Genomic DNA, 25017 nt, shown 5'->3' with positions numbered 1-25017 from the left:
CACTTGATGCGTATAGACTATGCATCAGTAATTACAAGAGCTAGGATAACCAAAGTTGGTATGAAGGTTCCTATAAGCCCTAGGCAGATCGAGTTTGTTTATTTTTTCTGATACACCCCCCCCCCCACTTCCCCGCAATTCGTGTTTTTTCTTATAACTTCCGTAATTCTCGGAATTTTGAACCAATTTTGGTAGGTACATCCAGTTAGTACTAATGAGTCCGTGTGCCAAATTTCATCATAATAGGTCAATTCTGAAGAAAGTTATAGCCATAAGTAAAATCGCTGCTCATGCGCTGCCTGCAGCTCTTTCGGCAGCGCTGCCCGCAGCTGTTGTTGTTGTTGCTGCTTTGGTTCAACTTTGTGCTGCATACATACACGCATATATACACGCATAGGTACGTGATGTAAATGTATGCTGTTAAAACTGAACATAAACATGTATTCTAATTTAATTTGATTAATTAATTTTAATTAATTAATTCATTAATTTTTTTTAATAATTTAATTTTTTTTTTAAATTCTGTTTTTTTAATTTTTCCTTTTTGTGGAGAGTACAGGGTATTTTACTGTCGGGCTTGCTCGACTTCAGCGTTCTCTCTTGTTTTTAATAATTTAATTTTTTTTAATTTGTTTTGTTTAATTTTTCCTTTTTGTGGAGAGTACAGAGTATTTTACTGTCGGGCTTGCTCGACTGTAGCGTTCTCTTTTGTTTTTTAGATTTCTCCATGAGAAATCTGAGCTGCTGAGCTGCGTGTCAGCAATGCGAACCTGGTTGAACATTGCCCGGATATCTGCCACAAATGCTGCGAAGTGTGGTAGAAACCATAGATTTGGAGACTTTAAAACATCCTTTTTTTGCAGCTTACTTGCGTACCCCTTTTGCAATAATTTCAGGATTTCTTTTTTATATGGCTCCACTGTTTTCTTGTCTCGCAGTAGTTTGCGTTCCAGGCACCTTAGACGCTGTATGGCCATTACCTTGCTTTATGGGAGAGTCACATTTTATCGTTTTTCCAATGTAAGTTGACGATGTATTGGGTTTTAAAGTGAATTATTGATGATTCAGTAATTTTTATTGCCAGTTGATTTTCCTTGGACTGCGATTTATCAATGCTTGCTATCCACACACCGAAGTTTTCCAGAATAAATTGGCGCTTAACCATTTGTTGTAAATTTTAATCTTCCAACTGACAGCAGACGAAATTTTTCTTTCTTGAGCCCACTTCCACTGGACCATGTACTACCCAACCTAGTTTGGTTTTGGATAACATTGGTCGCATTTCATCTCCATTGATGACAGCTCTTGTGGTGATCAAGTTGGAGTGAAGTTGTCCTATTAGCAGCAATGGTGCTTGATTTTGTAGCTTTTTAATGTCGACCAAGTTACGAGCGTAGTGTGAATTAGCCAGATTTTCGTAGTTGATTTGTTATGAAGGAAGCTGTAAATCGTTTATTAGCCATATGTCATTTAACTCGTGTATTGTGCCTATGGTATCACTTAGCATGATATTTGCTCGCTCTGCTGTTGACTCGTATCTATATATTCCTCCTGTCCAGCTAAAGCAAAGGGGCTCATTAATTCTTTTTATATCAATTGCATAAGCCAAACTCTTGGAAGAATGAAATGTCTTGAATAAGATCAGCCTGTTTCTGTGACCATTTAACCTTTGTATGTCGAATATACAGCAGGAAGCGCGCATGCCTTTGTCGTATAAGAAGAAGTTTTCAACCAATTTCCCAATCATCGTAGCTAGAACCCTTTGAGTGTCGATTAGAGTTCCATTTGAATACTACAGTGTAGCATTTATGTTTTGTACTGCGTAATTGAACTGTTCAAAGTCAGAGTTGAGTTATTGATTTGACTTGATTTGCTTTTGACATCAGCTCAAGGGCAACATTTTCTGGTCCACCATATGCCCTGTCTAAAAAACTTATAATTTTGGAGGGCTCTGTTGCTGAAATAATCAATAAGACAACCTTGTCCCTTGCTGAGCGTTTTAGCGTCTTGGATAATCGATGTACATCTTCTTCGCCAGAAAATCCACAGCTCCTGCTTGAAGTTTGAAATTGGTGTATGAAGTGCTTCCAGGTTAGCGCAGATGATCCGTCGAATTCCAAGTTTTTGCCTTCGAAAGCTTGTCGTGCAAGCATTTTTGCCATTGTTGTTTGCATGGATTCATCGTATGGTGTTTGCGAATTGCGTTGCTGGTGTACCCAATCGGACGTTTGCTCGTTTAACATCGAGCGTGCGTGTTTTTCGTTGGACCGTGCAGAATTTGAAAAATAGCACTTTGTCAGTACAGCTTTGGTTTTCAGAACATTTCTCTTGCTTCTTCACCAACTCACGCGTGCACCTAACGATACCATTCCTAATTTTCACTATACCTTGTTTGTCGTTCGCAGTGACGTCACTATGTCCTTCTGCCAATGCGTTTTGCAGTTGGGTGAATTTTTGGTTTACATTTTCCGCATCTACATTTTCGATTTGTTCGTAGACCTCTAGTTTCAGCTCCAAATCCGATGCATTTGACTAGTCGTCGCTTTCAATTTTGACCACCATGACAGGTTTTGACGTGCTTGCATCGACGCCGATGTCAAGAAATTCACAAACGAGCAATAGTTCCTTGATAATTGCCAGATCGTGATTTTATTTCGCTGCGCTGTTGTAAATATGTCCAATAAACGTACGAAGTTTTCGTTTGATGAGTGTTTCGGTTATAAGCTTCAGGAATGTTGCAAAATGCACGTCTCTCAAGCTTTGCGATTTCCAAGAATCAATGCGCTTGATTTGAGTATCTTTCCACTGCCACATTTTGACTTTTTTGGTAATGTTTATTATTTATAGCGGACTGTGTAACTATAGGTGGTATCAATAATATGATCCAGCTCGAAGGACCATTTATGTGTTGTATGTTTATTAGTACATCGAAATTAAATTTTTAAACAACAACTTATGCGCGGAAATTCCAAAATACACATTTTCTGCGTATTCACATAAGGCATTTTGGACTAAAATTTGGTGTTCCTAGGTCTTATAGTCTCCGAGATATAGGCGATTATACGAATGGAAAATCGGGGAGTGGGGGGAAATTAAAAAAATAAATACGGACGGACAGACAGACAGACAGGGCTAGATCGACTCGTCATGCTGATCAAGAAAATATATACTTTGTGGGGTCTGCCACGCCTCCTTCTGTCTGTTACATTTTCAGCTTCCGCAAACCTAATATACTCTTGTACATTTTATGTACAGAGTATAAAAACACGACCAAAATACAAATACTCTAATATTTATTCCAGTTTTTTGCACAGTCTTTCTTAAAAAAGTAAAAATGCTAAAATCGTCCTGCTAAAATGTCCCGCAAACCTAATATACTCTTATATATTTCATATACAGAGTATAAAAAATGTGTTATGTACATATATGTATCTTATTGTTTAAAAAATAGCGAACGCCACAGTCGAGCAAGTCCGACAGTAAATTAGCCTGTACTCTCCACAAAAGAGGAAAATTTAAAAAAATTAAATTATTTAAAAACGAGATAGAACGCTGCAGTCGAGCAAGCCCTACAGTAAGATACCCTGTACTTAACACATGCATATAATAAATATACATCAGAACCGTGTCTCTGCATGTATATATGCAGCACAAAGTAGATACAAAGCAGCAACAACAACAGCTACAGGCAGAGCTGTAGACAGAGCATGAGCAGCGGTTTTATTTATGGCTACAACTTTCTTCATAATTGACCTATCATGAAACTTGGTATACGGATATATAATCACTAACCGGGTGACTACCAAATTATAAATTATAAATTTTCAAAATTTCAAGAAATACGGGAGTTATAGAAAATCGTGAATAGGAGGGAGTGGGGGGTGCAACAGAAAAAAAAACAAACTAGTCCTTTCTCGGGCTCAGGAGAATGTGGATACCAAGTTTGGTTATTCTAGCTCTTATACTTTCTGAGATCCTTGCGTTCATACAGACAGACAGACGGACATGGCTATATCGACTCGCGTTGCCATCCTGATCAAGAATATATATACTTTGTGGGGTCTGGCACGCCTCCTTCTCTGTGTTCCATGTACATTCGCACAAAACTAGTATACCCTTTGGATACAGGTAAAACAAGTAAAAAAGCTAAAGTCGGTTGTCCCGGCTTTGAAATACTCTGTGCATATTTATAGAATAATTATAGAAATTAAAAAAAATATAAACAAAAATTTGATCGATTTTACCTCTCTCGGTATTCGTATGTATGTTTATGCGCGTTGATTCGTGTCTGTGTAAGCATGTGTGCAGTCAACCAAAGCACCAACATCAAAAGCGCATGGGCAGCAAATATATTTATGGCTATAACTTCTTGTTGAATCGGTCTATCATAGTGAAACATGGCTTACGGACACATAATAACTAACTGAGGGTATTTCCCAAATTTGAGTTCGAAATTCCAAGAATTACGGGACTTACGATTTGCGTGGGTGATGAGAGAGGGAGGGAATTTCCAAAATACACATTTTCTGCGTATTCACATAAGGCATCGTGGACTAAAATTTGGTGCCCCTACGTCTTATAGTCTCCGAAGTGGGGGGAAATCAAAACAATAAAACAAATTTGCACAGCGTACACAGTCAGAGAACTGCAACGAGTATGTTCGAGTATGTTCGACCACCCTTGCTGAAAATTCAATCAAATCAGATCTTTGCTTGGTTGCAAAAGAGCACGAACGAGTTGAGTACTCTCAGCATTTTTCTTATGATCGAACTTGCATGAGCAATCTTTCCATTTTTACGAACAAGCACCGGTCTTGATTGGTTTGCTTTCGAGCACACCAGGCTCGGTCACTTTGCTTATTGCGGGCGGTTCGAACGAGTACCGGCCTTGACTCGGTCACTTCGAGTATTCTGTTCGTTGCGAACGGATACCAGCCTTGATTGGTTTGCTTTCAAACACTTCAGGCTCGGTCACTTCGTTTAAGATGACTGGGTGCTGATCGAAGCAAACCAGACTTTGCAGAATGAGCGTTTGATCGAACGAGTATAGTGCCGTTATTTGTCGAGTATTGTTTGGGTATTGCGCGAGCTATACTCGGATAATACTCGAGTATTCGGCGGGTTTTACCCGAGTATGACGAGTATGAATGTATGTACATATTTATGTATTTGTGCGTGCATGTGTTGTTTGAAATTATGCGCAAACATGTGTATATGTATATAGGTATTTTAAATAAAGAGGTACAGAATAAAAAGAAAAGATATGTATACATATATTTATTTTAATGTTATAATATTTAGCATAATTTTATTTTTTTAAAATGACCTCAAATATCTTAAAATAAACAAATTAATATAAATTAAAATAGCATAAATTTTTTAAATTTAAATAAAAAGGAAGGTATTTCTTTTCGCTAATAGTTTTGTTGGCTTCTTTAATTTATATGCATTTACATACTTGTATACGATGTTACTATTTAACTAATAGCCGAAAAAACAATAGAAAATGCAAGTGCACGTGCCCGTGCCGATATCATTGGTCATTTCGGTCATGCGGGCATGATTGTAAATACGACATTCGATCATTTCTTATACGCAGGCAAAAAGTTTCGGTCACCGCCGCTCATTCTGAATCTTTGCAGTTGTGAGTCGAACTGACTGGTTGGCGAGCGTTCGTTCGCAACCGGTCATTGCTTGCATTCATGCAAGAAGTTTCGGGCACAACCGCTCACTTCTGAGTTTTTGCAGTTTTGATTCGAAATGAGTGTTCGTTGAGGTCTCGTTCGCAACCAGTCATTGCTTGTCACTATACCCAAATGAAATAATCATACCTCGAGTATGACCGAAAATGTAGTACTCGTTGCAGTTCTCTGGTACACACATAAGGCATCATTGTGCAAAATTTGGTGTCTCTAGCTCTCCAGGTGTTCATACGGACAAACATACAAACAGGGCTAGATCGACTCGTCTTTTCATGCTGATCAAGAATATATATACTTAGTGGGGTCTGCCACGCCTCCTTCTGCCTTCTGGACTTAGGGGAACCTCGATACCAATTTTGGTTATTCTAGCTCTTGTAGTTCCTGAGATCCTTGCGCTCATACAGACAGACGGACAGACAGATATGGCTATATCGACTCGCCTTGTCATTCTGATCAATAATATATATACTTAGTGGGGTCTGCCACGCCTCCTTCTGTGTGTTACATACATGCGCACAAAACTAGTATAGCCTTTCACCCTTTGGGTACAGGGTATAATGAATGAATGAATTAATTAATTTAATTAAATTAGAATAAATGTTTATGTTCAGTTTTAACAGCATACATTTACATCACGTACCTATGCGGAAAGCACCTCTTCCCACATGCAGAGCATAATCACTAACGGGATGTAGGGTAAAAGGATATACTAGTTTTGTGCGAATGTATGTAACATACAGAAGTACATATATTATTGATCAGGATGACAAGTTGAGTCGATATAGCCATGTGTGTCTGTCTATCCGTCTGTCCGTCCGTCTGTATGAACGCAAGGATCTCAGGAAGTACAAGAGCTAGCATAACCGAACTTGGTATCCAGATTCTCCTAAGTCCGAGAAAGAACGAGATTGTGTTTTTTTTTCTGATACACTCTCTTCCCCCCCCCCACCCACTCCCGCGCAATTCGTGTTTTTCATAACTCCTGTAATTCTTGGAATTTTGAAATCAGTTTTAGTAGTTACGTCCAGTTAGTGATTATGAGTCCGTATGTTAAGTTTCATCATGATTGGTGAATTCTGAAGAAAGTTATAACCATAAATACTTGTAAAATCGCTGCCCATGCGCTGCCAGGAGCTCTGCCCGCAGCTGTTGTTGTTGCTGCTTTGGTTCTACTTTGTGCTGCATACATACACGCATAAAAACACCCGGAGGCACGATTCTGATGTAAATGTATGCTGTTGAAACTACATGAAAATGCTCCACTTTTGCATATATGTATTGAATAATTTGTATTTAATTTAATTAAATAATTGAATTATTGTAATTTTTAAAAATAAATTTAAAAAAATTTTTTTTGTTGCTTTTTATACTCTGTACATGAAATGTACAGAAGTATATTAGGTTTGCGGGAGCTGAAAAATGTAACAGGCAGAAGAGGGCGTGGAAGATCCCACAAATCAGCATGACGAGACGAGTCGATCTAGGCCTGTCTGTCTGTCCGTCCGTATGAACACCTGGATCTCGGAGACTATAAGAGATAGAGACACTATACGTTTGTTTTATTTTTTTGATTTCCCCCCCCACTAGGGGGGACCCTATGGTTATAGCCATAAGTAAAATCGCTGCTCATGCGCTGCCTGCAGCTCTTTCGGCAGCGCTGCCCGCAGCTGTTGTTGTTGTTGCTGCTTTGGTTCAACTTTGTGCTGCATACATACACGCATATATACACGCATAGGTACGTGATGTAAATGTATGCTGTTAAAACTGAACATAAACATGTATTCTAATTTAATTTGATTAATTAATTTTAATTAATTAATTCATTAATTTTTTTTAATAATTTAATTTTTTTTTTAAATTCTGTTTTTTTAATTTTTCCTTTTTGTGGAGAGTACAGGGTATTTTACTGTCGGGCTTGCTCGACTTCAGCGTTCTCTCTTGTTTTTAATAATTTAATTTTTTTTTAATTTGTTTTGTTTAATTTTTCCTTTTTGTGGAGAGTACAGAGTATTTTACTGTCGGGCTTGCTCGACTGTAGCGTTCTCTTTTGTTTTTTAGATTTCTCCATGACAAATCTGAGCTGCTGAGCTGCGTGTCAGCAATGCGAACCTGGTTGAACATTGCCCGGATATCTGCCACAAATGCTGCGAAGTGTGGTAGAAACCATAGATTTGGAGACTTTAAAACATCCTTTTTTTGCAGCTTACTTGCGTACCCCTTTTGCAATAATTTCAGGATTTCTTTTTTATATGGCTCCACTGTTTTCTTGTCTCGCAGTAGTTTGCGTTCCAGGCACCTTAGACGCTGTATGGCCATTACCTTGCTTTATGGGAGAGTCACATTTTATCGTTTTTCCAATGTAAGTTGACGATGTATTGGGTTTTAAAGTGAATTATTGATGATTCAGTAATTTTTATTGCCAGTTGATTTTCCTTGGACTGCGATTTATCAATGCTTGCTATCCACACACCGAAGTTTTCCAGAATAAATTGGCGCTTAACCATTTGTTGTAAATTTTAATCTTCCAACTGACAGCAGACGAAATTTTTCTTTCTTGAGCCCACTTCCACTGGACCATGTACTACCCAACCTAGTTTGGTTTTGGATAACATTGGTCGCATTTCATCTCCATTGATGACAGCTCTTGTGGTGATCAAGTTGGAGTGAAGTTGTCCTATTAGCAGCAATGGTGCTTGATTTTGTAGCTTTTTAATGTCGACCAAGTTACGAGCGTAGTGTGAATTAGCCAGATTTTCGTAGTTGATTTGTTATGAAGGAAGCTGTAAATCGTTTATTAGCCATATGTCATTTAACTCGTGTATTGTGCCTATGGTATCACTTAGCATGATATTTGCTCGCTCTGCTGTTGACTCGTATCTATATATTCCTCCTGTCCAGCTAAAGCAAAGGGGCTCATTAATTCTTTTTATATCAATTGCATAAGCCAAACTCTTGGAAGAATGAAATGTCTTGAATAAGATCAGCCTGTTTCTGTGACCATTTAACCTTTGTATGTCGAATATACAGCAGGAAGCGCGCATGCCTTTGTCGTATAAGAAGAAGTTTTCAACCAATTTCCCAATCATCGTAGCTAGAACCCTTTGAGTGTCGATTAGAGTTCCATTTGAATACTACAGTGTAGCATTTATGTTTTGTACTGCGTAATTGAACTGTTCAAAGTCAGAGTTGAGTTATTGATTTGACTTGATTTGCTTTTGACATCAGCTCAAGGGCAACATTTTCTGGTCCACCATATGCCCTGTCTAAAAAACTTATAATTTTGGAGGGCTCTGTTGCTGAAATAATCAATAAGACAACCTTGTCCCTTGCTGAGCGTTTTAGCGTCTTGGATAATCGATGTACATCTTCTTCGCCAGAAAATCCACAGCTCCTGCTTGAAGTTTGAAATTGGTGTATGAAGTGCTTCCAGGTTAGCGCAGATGATCCGTCGAATTCCAAGTTTTTGCCTTCGAAAGCTTGTCGTGCAAGCATTTTTGCCATTGTTGTTTGCATGGATTCATCGTGTGGTGTTTGCGAATTGCGTTGCTGGTGTACCCAATCGGACGTTTGCTCGTTTAACATCGAGCGTGCGTGTTTTTCGTTGGACCGTGCAGAATTTGAAAAATAGCACTTTGTCAGTACAGCTTTGGTTTTCAGAACATTTCTCTTGCTTCTTCACCAACTCACGCGTGCACCTAACGATACCATTCCTAATTTTCACTATACCTTGTTTGTCGTTCGCAGTGACGTCACTATGTCCTTCTGCCAATGCGTTTTGCAGTTGGGTGAATTTTTGGTTTACATTTTCCGCATCTACATTTTCGATTTGTTCGTAGACCTCTAGTTTCAGCTCCAAATCCGATGCATTTGACTAGTCGTCGCTTTCAATTTTGACCACCATGACAGGTTTTGACGTGCTTGCATCGACGCCGATGTCAAGAAATTCACAAACGAGCAATAGTTCCTTGATAATTGCCAGATCGTGATTTTATTTCGCTGCGCTGTTGTAAATATGTCCAATAAACGTACGAAGTTTTCGTTTGATGAGTGTTTCGGTTATAAGCTTCAGGAATGTTGCAAAATGCACGTCTCTCAAGCTTTGCGATTTCCAAGAATCAATGCGCTTGATTTGAGTATCTTTCCACTGCCACATTTTGACTTTTTTGGTAATGTTTATTATTTATAGCGGACTGTGTAACTATAGGTGGTATCAATAATATGATCCAGCTCGAAGGACCATTTATGTGTTGTATGTTTATTAGTACATCGAAATTAAATTTTTAAACAACAACTTATGCGCGGAAATTCCAAAATACACATTTTCTGCGTATTCACATAAGGCATTTTGGACTAAAATTTGGTGTTCCTAGGTCTTATAGTCTCCGAGATATAGGCGATTATACGAATGGAAAATCGGGGAGTGGGGGGAAATTAAAAAAATAAATACGGACGGACAGACAGACAGACAGGGCTAGATCGACTCGTCATGCTGATCAAGAAAATATATACTTTGTGGGGTCTGCCACGCCTCCTTCTGTCTGTTACATTTTCAGCTTCCGCAAACCTAATATACTCTTGTACATTTTATGTACAGAGTATAAAAACACGACCAAAATACAAATACTCTAATATTTATTCCAGTTTTTTGCACAGTCTTTCTTAAAAAAGTAAAAATGCTAAAATCGTCCTGCTAAAATGTCCCGCAAACCTAATATACTCTTATATATTTCATATACAGAGTATAAAAAATGTGTTATGTACATATATGTATCTTATTGTTTAAAAAATAGCGAACGCCACAGTCGAGCAAGTCCGACAGTAAATTAGCCTGTACTCTCCACAAAAGAGGAAAATTTAAAAAAATTAAATTATTTAAAAACGAGATAGAACGCTGCAGTCGAGCAAGCCCTACAGTAAGATACCCTGTACTTAACACATGCATATAATAAATATACATCAGAACCGTGTCTCTGCATGTATATATGCAGCACAAAGTAGATACAAAGCAGCAACAACAACAGCTACAGGCAGAGCTGTAGACAGAGCATGAGCAGCGGTTTTATTTATGGCTACAACTTTCTTCATAATTGACCTATCATGAAACTTGGTATACGGATATATAATCACTAACCGGGTGACTACCAAATTATAAATTATAAATTTTCAAAATTTCAAGAAATACGGGAGTTATAGAAAATCGTGAATAGGAGGGAGTGGGGGGTGCAACAGAAAAAAAAACAAACTAGTCCTTTCTCGGGCTCAGGAGAATGTGGATACCAAGTTTGGTTATTCTAGCTCTTATACTTTCTGAGATCCTTGCGTTCATACAGACAGACAGACGGACATGGCTATATCGACTCGCGTTGCCATCCTGATCAAGAATATATATACTTTGTGGGGTCTGGCACGCCTCCTTCTCTGTGTTCCATGTACATTCGCACAAAACTAGTATACCCTTTGGATACAGGTAAAACAAGTAAAAAAGCTAAAGTCGGTTGTCCCGGCTTTGAAATACTCTGTGCATATTTATAGAATAATTATAGAAATTAAAAAAAATATAAACAAAAATTTGATCGATTTTACCTCTCTCGGTATTCGTATGTATGTTTATGCGCGTTGATTCGTGTCTGTGTAAGCATGTGTGCAGTCAACCAAAGCACCAACATCAAAAGCGCATGGGCAGCAAATATATTTATGGCTATAACTTCTTGTTGAATCGGTCTATCATAGTGAAACATGGCTTACGGACACATAATAACTAACTGAGGGTATTTCCCAAATTTGAGTTCGAAATTCCAAGAATTACGGGACTTACGATTTGCGTGGGTGATGAGAGAGGGAGGGAATTTCCAAAATACACATTTTCTGCGTATTCACATAAGGCATCGTGGACTAAAATTTGGTGCCCCTACGTCTTATAGTCTCCGAAGTGGGGGGAAATCAAAACAATAAAACAAATTTGCACAGCGTACACAGTCAGAGAACTGCAACGAGTATGTTCGAGTATGTTCGACCACCCTTGCTGAAAATTCAATCAAATCAGATCTTTGCTTGGTTGCAAAAGAGCACGAACGAGTTGAGTACTCTCAGCATTTTTCTTATGATCGAACTTGCATGAGCAATCTTTCCATTTTTACGAACAAGCACCGGTCTTGATTGGTTTGCTTTCGAGCACACCAGGCTCGGTCACTTTGCTTATTGCGGGCGGTTCGAACGAGTACCGGCCTTGACTCGGTCACTTCGAGTATTCTGTTCGTTGCGAACGGATACCAGCCTTGATTGGTTTGCTTTCAAACACTTCAGGCTCGGTCACTTCGTTTAAGATGACTGGGTGCTGATCGAAGCAAACCAGACTTTGCAGAATGAGCGTTTGATCGAACGAGTATAGTGCCGTTATTTGTCGAGTATTGTTTGGGTATTGCGCGAGCTATACTCGGATAATACTCGAGTATTCGGCGGGTTTTACCCGAGTATGACGAGTATGAATGTATGTACATATTTATGTATTTGTGCGTGCATGTGTTGTTTGAAATTATGCGCAAACATGTGTATATGTATATAGGTATTTTAAATAAAGAGGTACAGAATAAAAAGAAAAGATATGTATACATATATTTATTTTAATGTTATAATATTTAGCATAATTTTATTTTTTTAAAATGACCTCAAATATCTTAAAATAAACAAATTAATATAAATTAAAATAGCATAAATTTTTTAAATTTAAATAAAAAGGAAGGTATTTCTTTTCGCTAATAGTTTTGTTGGCTTCTTTAATTTATATGCATTTACATACTTGTATACGATGTTACTATTTAACTAATAGCCGAAAAAACAATAGAAAATGCAAGTGCACGTGCCCGTGCCGATATCATTGGTCATTTCGGTCATGCGGGCATGATTGTAAATACGACATTCGATCATTTCTTATACGCAGGCAAAAAGTTTCGGTCACCGCCGCTCATTCTGAATCTTTGCAGTTGTGAGTCGAACTGACTGGTTGGCGAGCGTTCGTTCGCAACCGGTCATTGCTTGCATTCATGCAAGAAGTTTCGGGCACAACCGCTCACTTCTGAGTTTTTGCAGTTTTGATTCGAAATGAGTGTTCGTTGAGGTCTCGTTCGCAACCAGTCATTGCTTGTCACTATACCCAAATGAAATAATCATACCTCGAGTATGACCGAAAATGTAGTACTCGTTGCAGTTCTCTGGTACACACATAAGGCATCATTGTGCAAAATTTGGTGTCTCTAGCTCTCCAGGTGTTCATACGGACAAACATACAAACAGGGCTAGATCGACTCGTCTTTTCATGCTGATCAAGAATATATATACTTAGTGGGGTCTGCCACGCCTCCTTCTGCCTTCTGGACTTAGGGGAACCTCGATACCAATTTTGGTTATTCTAGCTCTTGTAGTTCCTGAGATCCTTGCGCTCATACAGACAGACGGACAGACAGATATGGCTATATCGACTCGCCTTGTCATTCTGATCAATAATATATATACTTAGTGGGGTCTGCCACGCCTCCTTCCGTGTGTTACATACATGCGCACAAAACTAGTATAGCCTTTCACCCTTTGGGTACAGGCTATAATGAATGAATGAATTAATTAATTTAATTAAATTAGAATAAATGTTTATGTTCAGTTTTAACAGCATACATTTACATCACGTACCTATGCGGAAAGCACCTCTTCCCACATGCAGAGCATAATCACTAACGGGATGTAGGGTAAAAGGATATACTAGTTTTGTGCGAATGTATGTAACATACAGAAGTACATATATTATTGATCAGGATGACAAGTTGAGTCGATATAGCCATGTGTGTCTGTCTATCCGTCTGTCCGTCCGTCTGTATGAACGCAAGGATCTCAGGAAGTACAAGAGCTAGCATAACCGAACTTGGTATCCAGATTCTCCTAAGTCCGAGAAAGAACGAGATTGTGTTTTTTTTTCTGATACACTCTCTTCCCCCCCCCCCCACCCACTCCCGCGCAATTCGTGTTTTTCATAACTCCTGTAATTCTTGGAATTTTGAAATCAGTTTTAGTAGTTACGTCCAGTTAGTGATTATGAGTCCGTATGTTAAGTTTCATCATGATTGGTGAATTCTGAAGAAAGTTATAACCATAAATACTTGTAAAATCGCTGCCCATGCGCTGCCAGGAGCTCTGCCCGCAGCTGTTGTTGTTGCTGCTTTGGTTCTACTTTGTGCTGCATACATACACGCATAAAAACACCCGGAGGCACGATTCTGATGTAAATGTATGCTGTTGAAACTACATGAAAATGCTCCACTTTTGCATATATGTATTGAATAATTTGTATTTAATTTAATTAAATAATTGAATTATTGTAATTTTTAAAAATAAATTTAAAAAAATTTTTTTTGTTGCTTTTTATACTCTGTACATGAAATGTACAGAAGTATATTAGGTTTGCGGGAGCTGAAAAATGTAACAGGCAGAAGAGGGCGTGGAAGATCCCACAAATCAGCATGACGAGACGAGTCGATCTAGGCCTGTCTGTCTGTCCGTCCGTATGAACACCTGGATCTCGGAGACTATAAGAGATAGAGACACTATACGTTTGTTTTATTTTTTTGATTTCCCCCCCCACTAGGGGGGACCCTATGGGGGTTTTCCCGATTTTCCATTCGTATAATCGCCTATATCTCGGAGACTATAAGACCTAGGAACACCAAGATGCCTTGTGTGAATACGCAGAAAATGTATATTTCCCTCCCTCCCCCCTCTCCCATGCAAATCGCGATTTTCTCTAACTCCCGTAATTCTTGGAATTTCGAACTTAAACTTGGCAAATACCTTCAGTTAGTTACCTTAGTTATTATGTGTCAGTACGCCAAGTTTTACCATGATAGACCGATTCAACAAGAAGTTATAGCCATAAATATATTTGCTGCCCATGCGCTTTTGATGTTGGTGCTTTGGTTGACTGCACACATGCTTACACAGACACGAATCAACGCGCATAAACATACATACGAATACCGAGAGAGGTAAAATCGATCAAATTTTTGTTTATATTTTTTTTAATTTCTATAATTATTCTATAAATATGCACAGAGTATTTCAAAGCCGGGACAACCGACTTTAGCTTTTTTACTTGTTTTACCTGTATCCAAAGGGTAAAAGGATATACTAGTTTTGTGCGAATGTACATGGAACACAGAGAAGGAGGCGTGCCAGACCCCACAAAGTATATATATTCTTGATCAGGATGGCAACGCGAGTCGATATAGCCATGTCCGTCTGTCTGTCTGTATGAACGCAAGGATCTCAGAAAGTATAAGAGCTAGAATAACCAAACTTGGTATCCACATTCTCCTGAGCCCGAGAAAGGACTAGTTTGTTTTTTTTTCTGTTGCACCCCCCACTCCCTCCTATTCACGATTTTCTATAACTCCCGTATTTCTTGAAATTTTGAAAATTTATAATTTATAATTTGGTAGTCACCCGGTTAGTGATTATATATCCGTATACCAAGTTTCATGATAGGTCAATTATGAAGAAAGTTGTAGCCATAAATAAAACCGCTGCTCATGCTCTGTCTACAGCTCTGCCTGTAGCTGTTGTTGTTGCTGCTTTGTATCTACTTTGTGCTGCATATATACATGCAGAGACACGGTTCTGATGTATATTTATTATATGCATGTGTTAAGTACAGGGTATCTTACTGTAGGGCTTGCTCGACTGCAGCGTTCTATCTCGTTTTTAAATAATTTAATTTTTTTAAATTTTCCTCTTTTGTGGAGAGTACAGGCTAATTTACTGTCGGGCTTGCTCGACTGTGGCGTTCGCTATTTTTTAAACAATAAGATACATATATGTACATAACACATTTTTTATACTCTGTATATGAAATATATAAGAGTATATTAGGTTTGCGGGACATTTTAGCAGGACGATTTTAGCATTTTTACTTTTTTAAGAAAGACTGTGCAAAAAACTGGAATAAATATTAGAGTATTTGTATTTTGGTCGTGTTTTTATACTCTGTACATAAAATGTACAAGAGTATATTAGGTTTGCGGAAGCTGAAAATGTAACAGACAGAAGGAGGCGTGGCAGACCCCACAAAGTATATATTTTCTTGATCAGCATGACGAGTCGATCTAGCCCTGTCTGTCTGTCTGTCCGTCCGTATTTATTTTTTTAATTTCCCCCCACTCCCCGATTTTCCATTCGTATAATCGCCTATATCTCGGAGACTATAAGACCTAGGAACACCAAATTTTAGTCCCAGATGCTTTATGTGAACACGCAGAAAATGTATATTTTGGAAATCCCCTCCCTCCCCCTCTCCCCCGCAAATCATAACTCCCGTAATTTTTGGAATTTCGAACTAAAATTTTGGAAATACCCATACCAGTTGGTTATTATGTGTCCGTGTACCAAGTTTTACTATGATAGACCGATTTAACAAGAAGTTATAGCCATAAATATATTTGCTGCTGCAGCGCTGCTCAAGCGCTGCGCGAGGCTGTTGTTGATGCTGGTGCTTTGGTTGACTGCTAACTTATTTAATTATACTCTGTACATGAAATGTACAGGATTATATTAGGTTTGCGGGAGTTGAAAAATGTAACAGGCAGAAGGAGGCGTGGCAGACCCCACAAAGTATATATATTCTTGATCAGCATGACAAGACGAGTCGATCTAGCCCTGTCTGCCTGTCTGTCCGTCTATCAGTCTGTTCGTCCGTGTGAACACCTGGATCTCAGAGACTATAAGAGCTAGCGACACCAAATTTAGCACAAAGATGCCTTATTTGTGTACGCTGTGCAAGTTTGTTATATTTTTTCCACTTTCCCCCCACTTCCCCCCTATGGGGGTTTTCCCGCCTTTCCATTCGTATAATCGTCTATATCTCGGAGACTATAAGACCTAGGAACACAAAATTTTAGTCCAAGATGCCTTGTATGAATACGCAGAAAATGTATATTTTAGAATTTCCCTACCGCCCCCCTCTCCAATGCAAATTGCGATTTTTTCTAACTCCCGTAATTCTTGGAATTTCGAACTAAAATTTTGGAAATACCACCCATTAGTTATTATGTGTCCGTATGCCAAGTTTCACTATAATAGACCGATTTAACTAGAAGTTATATCCATAAATATATTTGCTGTTGCAGCGCTGCCCGCGGCTATTGATGTTGCTGTTTAGTTGAATGCTAACATGTTTACACAGACACGAATATATGCGCATAGGCATACATACACTCACACAGACGCAATTGCTATGTAAATGTGCAATTATACACCATTTACGTGAGTTCGAATACCGAGAAAGGTAAAATCGAATAAAATTTTTATAGCCTGTACCCAAAGGGTGAAAGGCTATACTAGTTTTGTGCGCATGTATGTAACACACGGAAGGAGGCGTGGCAGACCCCACAAAGTATATATATTCTTGATCAGGATGAGAAGACGAGTCGATATAGCCATGTCCGTCTGTCCGTCTGTCTGTATGAGCGCAAGGATCTCAGTAAGTACAAGAGCTAGGATAACCAAAATTGGTATCAAGGTTCCTATAAGCCCTAGGCAGAACGAGTTTGTTTATTTTTTCTGATACACCCCCCCACTCCCCCGCAATTCGTATTTTTTCTTATAACTTCCGTAATTCTCGGAATTTTAAAATCAATTTTGGTAGGTACATCCAGTTAGTACTAATGTGTCCGTGTGCCAAATTTCATCATGATAGGTCAATTCTGAAGGAAGTTATAGCCATAAGTAAAATCGCTGCTCATGCGCTGCCTGCAGCTCTGTCGGCAGCGCTGCCCGCAGCTGTTGTTGTTGTTGCTGCTTTGGTTCAACTTTGTGCTGCATACATACACGCATATAAACACGCATAGGTACGTGATGTAAATGTATGCTGTTTAAACTGAACATAAACATGTATTCTAATTTAATTTAATTAATTATTTTAATTAATTCATTCATTCATTTTTATACTCTGTACATGAAATGTACAGAAGTATATTAGGTTTGCGGGAGCTGAAAAATGTAACAGGCAGAAGGAGGCGTGGCAGACCCCACAAAGTATATATATTGTTGATCAGCGTGACGAGACGAGTCGATCTAGCCCTGTCTGTCTGTCTGTCCGTCTGTCCGTCCGTATGAACACCTGGATCTCAGAGACTATAAGAGATAGAGACACCAAATTTTGCACAAAGATGCCTTATGTGTGTATTCTATACGTTTGTTTTATTTTTTTGATTTTCCCCCCACTTCCCCCCTATGGGGGTTTTCCCGATTTTCCATTCGTATAATCGCCTATATCTCGGAGACTATAAGACCTAGGCACACCAAATTTTAGTCCAAGATGCCTTGTGTGAATACGCAGAAAATGTATATTTTGGAATTTCCCACCCTTCCCCCTCTCCCCCGCAAATGCGATTTTCTCTAACTCCCGTAATTCTTGGAATTTCGAACTAAAATTTTGCAAATACCCCCAGTTAGTAATTATGTGTCCGTATGCCAAGTTTCACTATGATAGACCGATTTACCAAGAAGTTATAGCCATAAATATATTTGCTGCTGCAGCGTTGCTCAAGCGCTGCTCAAGCGCTGCCCGCGGCTGTTGTTGATGTTGCTGTTTGGTTGACTGCGAAAATGCTTACACAGACACGAATAGATGCGCATAGGCATACATACACTCACACAGACGCAATTGCTATGTAAATGTGCAATTATACACCCTTTACGTGAGTTCGAATACCGAGAGAGGTAAAATCGATCCAATTTTTTTTTATTTATTTTTTTTTTTATTTTCTATAATTATTGTAAACATATGTACAGAGTATTTCAAAGTCGGGACACCCGACTTTAGCTTTTTTACTTGTTTTTAATAATTTAATTTTTTTTAAATTTTTTTTTTTTAATTTTTCCTTTTTGTGGAGAGTACAGGCTATTTTACTGTCGGGCTTGCTCAACTGTAGCGTTCTATCTTGTTATTTTCTATAATTATTGTAAACATATGTACAAAGTATTTCAAAGTCGGGACACCCGAATTTAGCTTACTTGTTTTCCTTTTTGGTGAGAGGTACAGGGTTTAAGAGTTTAAGAGTTCAGTCTGCTCGACTTTAGCATTCCTTTCTTGTTTTATTTTTTGGACACCCGACTTTAGCTTCTCCACTTGTTATTTTTTAGAAACTTTATACACTAGAGTAGGGTATGAACATTAGTAATAATATGTATGTGTTTGCGCGTGGATGGATGGCGAAATCAATTTGTGCCAGTTCATAAAATTCAAATATATCTGTGTTTTCATACACCTGCATACATACAAATGCCCACTGTGTAACTGTAAAAACACCTGAGTCCAGAAACGATCAACATCAGAGAGTTGTTATTAAGAGAGTTAGGTAAGAGTGTTAAGTACATAACGGTGGGCACAACCAACACGAATATTACATGTGCATTTTTGTTGTTGTGTTTTTTACTTTCAGATACATACATATATATAAATATATACATATATGCATAATAATACATTTGAATAAATACGTGTATATATACATATTTATGTATATGTATATTATTACTGTGTGTACCTGTACAGATACGCTACATACATAAGTTTTTGTGAGCATACAAGTTTCTGACCCATCTGTGTACATACATACATACATAGTCACATACTTGTATATAAATTTGTATGTATTTACTTATTACAAAAGCATTTTAGAAAACTTCGTCGTTGTATCTCTGTCTGCTTTTAAACCGGATCTTTGATTTGAAAGTACATTCACTTTATGCTGACGTCGTTACCCCGACTTTTACGTCGCTTTTCAATGGTCTCGTTGGGTCCGACAAACAACCTTCAAATGACAAATCTATCCATGGGCCAGTTGGGTCTTCATGTGCAATGCACAAATAACTTGGTCATATTGACAAGATCAAAATGGTATTACTAAGCCGTGGGCAACCCGACAAAAGAAGGAGGATAGAGGGCCACATTCAACACAGCTGAAATGTTTTATAAAAACAGGTTAAAAAATGTTGCGCCAGCACCGTCGATAGAAACTTGTTTTTCTTACCAAAGTCGTCACAGAGGCCGGCTTATGTTGCTTACATTCACTTTACACAGCAAAGAGCGTGAAAGTTGTTTAAGAGCGCACAAGCCGGCAAAGCGCAACGGGCACCGGCGCAGACAAGAGAAAGATAAGCAATCATACGTGTACTATGTATATGCTTGATGTATGTACATATATACATACTTTTTTATATTTGTAGATTGGTCTGAGTTGAAACCTCTAAATGCCTGTGTGTGTAAGAGAATTCCACCCGCTTCGTATACGCGCTGATTAATGTGTGCGCTACTTCAACAAACACACACAAACAGAACTCTGATGGCTAGAGCGACTCTGACTGCTGGTACATTCGCTCCGCCCGTTCGTTCACATTCACAAGAATTTCACCAACATTTAGTTGCTTGCCGTTTTGGGTACCAGTCGGGCTACGGATATACACATACTTACATATTTTAACTGTGCTACAGTCATACATATAATTAAATATGGTATCAATCTGAACATATTAGTGACGGATAATCAATCTAATTATAAATTCATGCGTATGTACATATATAGTATGTATGAAAGCAATGAGACACATAATTGCTTGCAATAAGTAGAAAAAAAATAATAGATAATGTAATTGCAAGTAATGGTTGAATACATTTGAATTTTGCCAAATTGTTTTAAATATAAATTATAGAACTGAACTTTTGAAATGTGCTATCTATTTACAATATTAAAGAAAAATATAATTAAATTTCAAAAGTACGTCCAAAACTCGTGCAACAAGTGATAACACCAACGAAACTGAGACCCACACAAAAGAATTCAGTCAAGTGTTCGTAAATACATACACAAATTGTATCAGTTTCAAGTGAAAACTTCCTACAGAAGCAACAGGTTTCCGCTCATAACCGCGATAAAATATTAATTAGGCTACCAGTGTTAGTTAATAGAAAGAAAGAAATGTTTTTCAATATAATAAGTACTGACAAGATATTACAATGAACATAAATAATTATGTATGTACATCCAAATAAACTAAAATATTAAAGCAGCCACAGATATATATACATACATAAGTAATTACGTAGAGTTCGCATCAACTGCGACAATTAAACAATTCCTAACTAGAACACAAAACTACAAAATGGAATCATTTTACGATGGCGACCTTAAGGATATATGGGACTCCGAGCTGGACCCGGTAAGTAAATATGGATAATTTCTACATATTTGTAAAATTCGATCTTCCTTGTAGTATTTTTGAATTTTAAATCAAACGGAACATTAAACATGTTTTACAGGTTTTGTTAAAGATTCAATAAATAACAAGAAAAGAATGCTAAAGTCGAGCAAGTTTCGAGTTTGTTCATTTTTCCCGATGCACCCCCCCACTCCCCCCCTATTGAAGATTTTCTATAACTCCCGTATTTCTTGGAATTTTGAATTTAAATTTGGTAGACACATCCAGATAGTGATTATACTCGTATACTAAGTTTCATTATGGTAGGTTGATCAGAAAGAAAGTTATAGCCATATAACCAGGCTCAATGAACACATACATACATACATATGTACAAGTACACAAAGAGTTGAGCCTGCTCGACTTTAGCATTCCTTTCTTGTTTTACATGAAAATTTGTTTTTCGTTTGAATTTCAAAAAATGTACAGCTTGTTTCAAATATCTTGCTAGCTCTAGCTTATCCTTATATACATTCTTGTATATGTGTATACATTTTAAAAACTAAATACTTCTAACAAGATAGAACTCTACAGTCCAGAAAGCTCGACAGTAAAATACCCTGTAAAAAAAATTATTTTAAAAAAAATGAATTAATTTAATTAAATAATTAAATTAAATATAAAATATTCAACATATGCATATAATGAATTTACATCAGAATCGTGTCTCTGCGTGTTTATATGCGTGTGTGTATGCAGCACAAAGTTGAACCAAAGCAGCAACAACACTTACGGACAGAGCTGCAGGCAGAGCATGCGATTTTATTTATGGCTATAACTTTCTTCATAATTGACCTATCATGATGAAACGTTGTGTACGGATATATAATAATGGGTATGACTACCAAATTTTAGTTCAAAATTCCAAGAATTACGGGAGTAATAAAAAATCGTGAATAGGGGGGAGATGGGGGGTGCATCAGAAAAAATTAACAAACTCGTCCTTCCTCGGGCTTAGGAGAATCTGGATACCAAATTTGGTTATTCGAGCTCTTGTACTTTCTGAGATCCTTGCGTTTATACAGACAGACGGACATGGCTATATCGACTCGGCTTGTCATCCTGGTCAATAATATATATACGTTTGGGGGTCTGCCACGCCCCTTTCTGTGTGTTACATGCATTCACACAAAACTAGTACAGGGTATAAAAAACATTTTACCCAGCTATTTTCTTTTTCTTTGTCAGAGTAAATAACCCAAGTTTAAAGTTAAAGTCATCTACACTATAACAGGAAACTTGTGTCCAAATTTCAGCGTCTTAACGCTTACCGTATACATACATGTATATACATACATACACGGGTGTACGAAGGGAGGCACGGGGGGCCGTTGCCCTCTACAAAAAATAATGCCATATAAAGTCGACCACACGTTGGAACTGAGTTGGATTTGTTGAAGTTTTTTCATTGATCATATGCATAAATTATTATTTAAATGCATCGTGTTATACTTAATCAAAATTTAACATTTTTGGCCCCCGTCTTTGGTAAAAGCTGCGTTCGCCTTTGCTTACATACATACATTCGTGTTCCAAATTTCAACAACAATTCATCCCCCAATGACAACAAATTAAAGCACCAATGAAAACAAGTAGAGAAGTTAAAGTCGGGTGTCGGGTGCTTAAAATACTCTGTACATACGTGTAGAATAATTATAGAAATGAAAACAAGGTACAGTCGAGCAAGTCCGACAGTAAAACACCCTGTACTCTCCACAAAAATACAATGGGGGCATCAGGGGGTAATACAACTAAAACTTTGACGTTCACAAAATACACAAAAAATGTTGAATCGATCAAAAATACGCAAAAAAGATTTAATTGATAAAATTAATTGTTCAATAAGAATGTATTAAAGTAAATACCTTCACTTCAAAATGCATTTTAAGTTATTAATTTTAGAACAGTCTGCCAAAAGTTTGTCCATTTTGAAATGCGCTCTTGTTTTCACAAAAAGGATACTAAGCACAGCAATGTTGCAAAAATTAACGTGTTCATGCTTTTAATGCTATTTTTAGAAAGTCCCGTTAGATTTACGGAAAAACCGTGTTGCCATTAGGAAGATTGAACATTTTAAAGACAATTTGTTTACATTTTGTCCAATTATTTTGTAATCATTTTTTGAATTTTTTTTCCATTTTCATGAATGATTCCAGAACCCCTTTATTGTTTTTTAGGAGAAATAGTACGCAGAACAAACATGAAGCACCTTAAACTTTTTTAGAATATGCCAACCACAGTATAAATTTTAAGACAACGCGTTGCAACGTGTCTACAATTTGCTTTGTTGAGATACTGCTTCTGCTTCAAAATCATTGGTGTGGGAAGGCACTCAACAATTTCGTAATATATCTAATGATGTCCATGACTTGCAATTTGTCAACTTTATATCTTCACAGCACCTCAGCTGACCAATAATACGTTGCCATGAAATTAATGTCTGTTTTGTAGTGATTTTTATACAATGCGGTAAAATTCAAATTTATCTAAAAAATTTTTGTTCCGTTCATATTCTAATGGGTGGGGGCAGCTACCCGATCCTTAATATATATTTGTATGTATTTATATTGATTTTGGCGTTCTAAGAGTAACTGAACAATTTTCTCTATAGATATGATAACCACCTGTTATCAGTCAAACTATTATTGTAGATTGCTTGCAGTCTTTAAATAACAACAAAATGAACAATTTGTATTTCATTTCTTGTTTGAACATTTCTAGTGATTTTTTGTGTTAAAAATATCTTTTACATTGCGCTCGTACGGAAAATGCGGTAAGATAAGATTTCGCACTTAAAATATTTTCTAGCATAGCCAAAGTTGTTTGCCCTATTAAAGTTTCCCAACAAAATGTTTTCTGCTCTACTTCTTTTTGATAATGGCTTTTAAAGAAATTAAAAAAGCCAGTGGAAAACTTAAAGAGGCGACTTTAAAATATTCTGTACCTACATAATTCTATGCGTGTCTGTGTGTGAACATGTGCGCAGTTTAGAATTGATCCAAAGTTGCAACAACAAGAGCTGCGGGCAGAGCGTGGGCAGAGATTAGTTTTATGGCTATAACTTCCTTTTGACTTATCTTGATAAACTGCTGATTTTTGCCAATTGATTGAGTTAATTGAAAAATTCCAAGAATTTTTGGAGTCATGGAGAAACCTTACCTAAACGCACTTTTCACGTATACTCACATAGGGCTGCTGTTGCTGACATCTGGCTTGGAGAGGAAGTTCGAAAAAATAAAATCTTTCGAAGTGACACCGACGTATTTTTTGGTGGCGCCTTATGTGCGTACGCTGTGCCTTATGTGTTTTTATTATTTTGATTTACCCACCCCCCCCCCCCCCCCCCTCCCCATGGAGATTTTCCGTAATTCGTATAGTCACCTATATCTCTAGGAATACAAGGTGCATTCCAAAGTAAACAGCACTTTTTGAATATAGCGCCCCCTGGGGGCGCTATCTATATGTCGACTGGTGCGTTAGAATCTGCTATCTTTATCGATTCTCCAGTGAGAATTTCATGACATGTCATTGATTGGAAGTGAAGTTATTGCGTTTTAAGTGGCAGTATGTTTGTGTTATCGGTGCGAAAATGAGCTTCGAACGAAGAGCCAACATTAAATTTTGTTTTAAAATTGGTAAAACTTTTACTGAAACGTTTCAATTGATAGAACAAGTTTATGGCGATGATTGCCTATCCCGTAGCAGAGTGCACGAGTGGTTTCAACGTTTTCAAAGTGGTCGTGAGCACATAAATGACGATCAAATGTGGGCCAATCAAAATTCGTGATCACCGAAAATTCCATCAAAACTGTGCGTGAATTCATCAAAAATCAGACGAAATCATCATTGAAATTAATGGAAATGGAATTGACAATCTCCAAAACATCGATTTATCGCATTTTGATCGAACATTTGGGCTTACGAAAGGTGTGTGCACGGTTTGTTCCGCTCAAATTGACTGACGACCAATAATTGTTCTCATCGATCGACGCTTGTGACCGCTTATTTGACCAAAAATCACA

General features: G+C 37.7%; 1 protein-coding gene across 3 annotated transcripts in view; it reads left to right on the top strand.

The window, feature by feature from the left end:
• The first annotated feature begins 20187 nt into the window (after nucleotides 1-20187).
• Nucleotides 20188-25017, top strand: part of LOC115624575 (cyclic AMP response element-binding protein A) — a 63179-nt gene continuing 58349 nt past the window's right edge. For 2 of the 3 annotated variants that reach the window (XM_030519309.1, XM_030519306.1), the window contains exon 1: nucleotides 20189-20956. In XM_030519309.1, the coding sequence (XP_030375169.1) occupies nucleotides 20900-20956 (57 nt within the window). In that variant the 5' untranslated portion in view covers nucleotides 20189-20899. Of the gene's footprint in view, nucleotides 20957-25017 lie in introns of all 3 variants that reach the window. The other variant, XM_030519307.1, reaches the window with a different exon arrangement.

This window comes from Scaptodrosophila lebanonensis, unplaced genomic scaffold (assembly GCF_003285725.1).
Source record: "Scaptodrosophila lebanonensis strain 11010-0011.00,11010-0021.00 unplaced genomic scaffold, SlebRS2 tig00000061-arrow-pilon, whole genome shotgun sequence".
NCBI classification, from domain to species: domain Eukaryota; kingdom Metazoa; phylum Arthropoda; class Insecta; order Diptera; family Drosophilidae; genus Scaptodrosophila; species Scaptodrosophila lebanonensis.
Note: the sequence above shows the minus strand (reverse complement) of the source record. Positions and strands in the feature narration are given on the sequence as shown.